We start from the raw sequence: 4342 nt of genomic DNA, 5'->3' as shown, positions 1-4342 counted from the left end.
TGTTCGACCCTTTAAGTTAAGTGGAGTCAGCCTCTAATTTGCCTTACAAACAGCTAGGATCTTCGCAGCCATTTGCTGTATAAGTAGATCTGTAGGGAGTCGTAGAGAGTTGAATGCCCCAGCCTCCAATGTCACGAGGCAGATTTATGCACTCCACGGTTGAGTTTGGCTGATGCATTCGGAATTTGAACAAAGTAGTCTGTATTTATCGCTGGACGTTTTCCAGAACGGTCTTCTCCTACAAGATATCGAAAACATTAAGGGCGCTTATATTATTTCTCTCCGAGAGATGCGATTTCAATACCAGCTACACATATTGCAGGATTTCAGACAACAGAGCCTCCCTCTTATCATCAACTCGAGCATAGGTTTCTTTCAGAATTCCTAGCAAATTGTAGAAGTCTGTCTCAGTCATAACTTTCATGTGAACGCCACCAATGTTATATCCAGCATGCAGTTTATGAAGGCATTTGGGGATGCTTGGATGCCATACTTGTCTAATCCAAATTCAATCTGAATATAACGGCTAAACATGTCTATTTGCAATATTACTACCAGCATACAGCTTGTCATCTAAATATGGTAATTGTGTCAGTTCGCACTTAGCACGTAAAACATAGTTTATTGTAAAATTGTACCCTGAAGCATCATTCAGTAGTAATGAAAGGAGTTCCAGTGCCATACAGTATGAAAAACGATTCAACGAATTTGCTGGAAAAATGACTCTTCATATGTGGGTAGGCTCTGAGGTGTTGGTACTTTCCGATGAACGCATTGTCAAGGTAGTATGCCACCCTTCCATGACTGTTGCCAACTTTATTTGCTTTGGATCAATGTGATACAGACGTAGGACATCGATTAGCCAGGTGTGCGGGACGCTAGCAACAGCCTTGGCACAATCGATTTCTTTGATCCAGACCAGGGCTTCTCGAGTTCTTCGAGCTGTTTATGGCTCGTCAAACTTTCTCTTCGGTAAGATTCACAAAATTCATGCCAAACGTAGTGGCAAGGCGGGTGCCTTCGGCGGTCATCCACTTAGCATGCTCAGCATGCTGGGGGGGTAACCCCCAAAATCCACCCTAATATTCTTTCGTTTCCTTCACCGAAAACTATACTGTTCTTACGCTCTGTTGGGATTCGTTGAGTCTTCTGAAAAAACTCCGAAATTACCATCATAACCGACTGCATATGTCAGAAAGTTTCTGCTTTACTGGGGATGGCATAGCTCCTGTAAACCCTCTGCAGTTTATTACTCAGCCATCTGCCGGCATTTCCCGTGCTTATTCGAATCCGCCTAGCAATATCCTGCCTTAGTGAGTTCTGCCGACGTTCTAGACGAATTTACCGAAGTGGATTTCTTAGGTCACTGGAACCAATAAGGCGAAAGTGAATCTTCTGACCGTCCAATCTAATACACAAGTGATTGTAGTTGCAGCAGCGACATACCAGCATGCAATCGAGATGCAATCTCATCATTAATTTGAAATAGAATTCTCGGACTTGCTAGAGATGCATAGGCCTGGGAATACCTGGTCTAAGCAAAAGATCAATTTCCGAGAATTCTTTACACGCTCTTTGGAATTCGTCCCGAATCTCAGCAGAGATTTCAGCTGGACCGTACTTTGGCGAGTACTGAAACTGTTACCTGCAACGCGGCGTGGTGTTGTTGGTGCCGCCCCCTTTTCTCTTGGTCGACTCTTGGTCACCAATTTCGATCAACGACCAACGACCAACGATCGACGAATCTCTGATGCAACAAGGGGCGGTATGATGTTGTACCTGCCCTCGCTGTTATTTCGTAGTGAGAGCGGATGATGAAGAGATTCATTTCTTCAGTCCACTTCATCCGCGGCCTATGCGAACTTGCTGATGCGGCCGCCACAGATTCTGGCGAAACAGCTGCAATAGGTGGATGTTTCTATACGTGGAAAAGGTGAGTGAACAATTTTTTCTCACCAAATATAGTCAGGCCTCGATTAGTAATTTTGAAATCTGGTCTTAGTTCTGACATTCAATGCATAAGGGGGGAGAACAAGGCAAGGCTTTTTCATTACTTTCACGAACCCATTTCCGGAACTAACCAACCGAAAAATCTGACAAAGATCACGAAGGCGCCACTGTACGGTATCTAGGCTCCGAAATACTGTCTATGTCGATATCTCGTCAAATAAAGTTAATAATATTACTATAATTTTTAGTGATCAACTGCAAAACCCACTTATATTCCAGTCAAAGTTTTCCCTTCAGTGCAAATTCTAAGATTTCGAATATCAGCAGCTTCCGAAAGTGAATATTCTGACATAATAATGCATGTATTGCATGCTAGGTATTAAGGGGCAAATGTCCACTAAAATGTTGTCTGAAGTATGTTATCTGAAGAATCTAGCATCTGGTTTCCCGACTTGTTTTTCTGTATTGTCACCTCTCCGTTCATCGCTTCTTTTAGACTGCAGCATTGCTCGTTATGCAGCATTGTTCCGTTCCGTTGCTAGCTAACCATCATCATCGAACAAATTATTCCGACTTTTCATGCAACTGGGGCCAAATTAGTTTGTGCCTGTACTAATGATGATATTCTCGAGGTAGCTGTGAAGGTCATTTCCTCATGCTTCATTTCCACGATATCCATTAGCGGCGGTTATTGCGGCATCCATTTTCCCTTGTAGGTATTACGAATAGCTTTGTTGTGGATGTCTTCAACTAAAAATCCTTCTTAGCCCTATACAGTCAAATTGACTATAGATTCTGTAAACTCGCTCCAACTGTTAAATTTTTCAAATTGTCTCCCCAATTTTCGAAGAGAATTATTCAGTCGTAGAATTTAATAAATCACTAAAAATTTTGATTGCTTACCTTGAAAGACGTAGCGTAGAAAATAAAATATCAGGGGAAAAAGACTTTGCTCACTTAACCCCCCACCCACTTGTGTTCTTTGGAATTTTTGGTGAAAAGTTTGGTACGAACTGCTGCGTACTGTATATTCGTCATCTGAGTACATCAATCTGAAGTTGCATACTACCAAGTCCTGTCAAACCATTCACTGGATTATCTTCGATAAGAGACAGTTATCTGTTTTATAAAAGAAGCGAAATAATTTGATCGTTTTGTAGTAATTCACTCTTTTATTCAAAATCCACAAACAAACTTACAGTGGGCTTGTGACAGATACACATAAGTTCTATAAATTGAACAATACAAACAATGAAAACTATGCTTTGTGATACAGTGATAGAATCAGATAAAATTCCTTCTCGTATCATTCCTTTAGGTCGCTACTAACTTCTCCTTTTACTTTTAATGTGAACATCCACTGGTTAAGGGCTTTCTCCACTGCAGTGAGATTCAAAAGGTAAACGCCTGTTACGAGCATCGACGGGAAAACAGATAAGTCAGGTACAACTGGCGGAATCTCAACTAATCCCTAGAAGAACAAAATAGATTAAGTATCTGCAACAATTGTTACTTTATCCGGGCTGACTTCAATAGGACATGGATGGTTTAAAGTTGAATACTTCGTTATCAATGTATAAAAGGGCTTCATCAAACTATTCATCCCTTTAGGATTTGACATTATATCGCAGAAGTCGAACCAGAAATCGACAAGGTACGGGCGAAATCCACTGTGCCATCGAAAGATTTGAACATGAAACTAGAAAATGACGATATTATAACGTTTGCAGGAGAAAAAGGAATGCGGTAAACCTTCACAGAGTTAATCGGCTTTATGACGGGTATTTTTGCTTGAATTTGAATGGACCTATTTTTGAGCGGTTTCAAGAAGCATTCTACATCTCCGACCCAGTGACTGTTAGGGATACACTCCACCTTTGTGATTTTGATCGAATTCAGATTCTAGAAAGTGAACGCAGACGTAATTAGCTGGAAATACGCACCGTGATATGAAGCTACCTTTTGCTGTCCCAACATAACCCACTGCATCAGATATCCAAGAATTATATACAACCGCATGGTTAGTTCACAAGTTGCAACTTGAAGTGCTAGATTCAAATCCGGTTATTCTCGCACTTTAAAGGTCTCGTATTACCTTTGAAGTTGGCAGTCCGTCACCTTCGAGGTGGAAATCAGTTCCAGTAGTTTCTTGTTCCGTTTTTTTTACTATCGATTGCGATCCTCAAACCTTAGGCTTTTATACAATAAATTGACAACAATTAACATAGTTACTGAGCGCTAAATTGCTTTTTATCATAAAGAGATTTTGGGATCAGATAATTCTCTAATTTCAGGAAATTAAGAAATATTTTGCCAAACCAAAACTTAATCACGCATCTTGTTTGGTAGTTCAACTTATTTGGATGGAAGTATAAAATGTGGTTGCGTGACC

The 4342-nt window shown here is 40.6% G+C and overlaps 1 protein-coding gene across 1 annotated transcript; it reads right to left on the bottom strand.

Moving 5' to 3' along the window:
* Positions 1–3158: 3158 nt before the first annotated feature.
* On the bottom strand, positions 3159–4099 carry LOC119646801. Its single transcript, XM_038047393.1, has 4 exons — positions 3910–4099; positions 3703–3852; positions 3479–3649; positions 3159–3421 (listed from the first exon to the last, which is right to left on the bottom strand). The coding sequence occupies exons 1-4, from the start codon at positions 3967–3969 to the stop codon at positions 3257–3259; spliced, it is 546 nt and encodes a 181-aa protein (XP_037903321.1). The 5' UTR covers positions 3970–4099; the 3' UTR covers positions 3159–3256.
* Between the last annotated feature and the right edge of the window lie 243 nt (positions 4100–4342).

The sequence above is a fragment of the Hermetia illucens genome, chromosome 1 (genome assembly GCF_905115235.1).
Source record: "Hermetia illucens chromosome 1, iHerIll2.2.curated.20191125, whole genome shotgun sequence".
Taxonomy (NCBI): domain Eukaryota; kingdom Metazoa; phylum Arthropoda; class Insecta; order Diptera; family Stratiomyidae; genus Hermetia; species Hermetia illucens.
The sequence above is the reverse complement of the archived record's forward strand: the minus strand, read 5'-3'. Positions and strand labels throughout refer to the sequence as shown.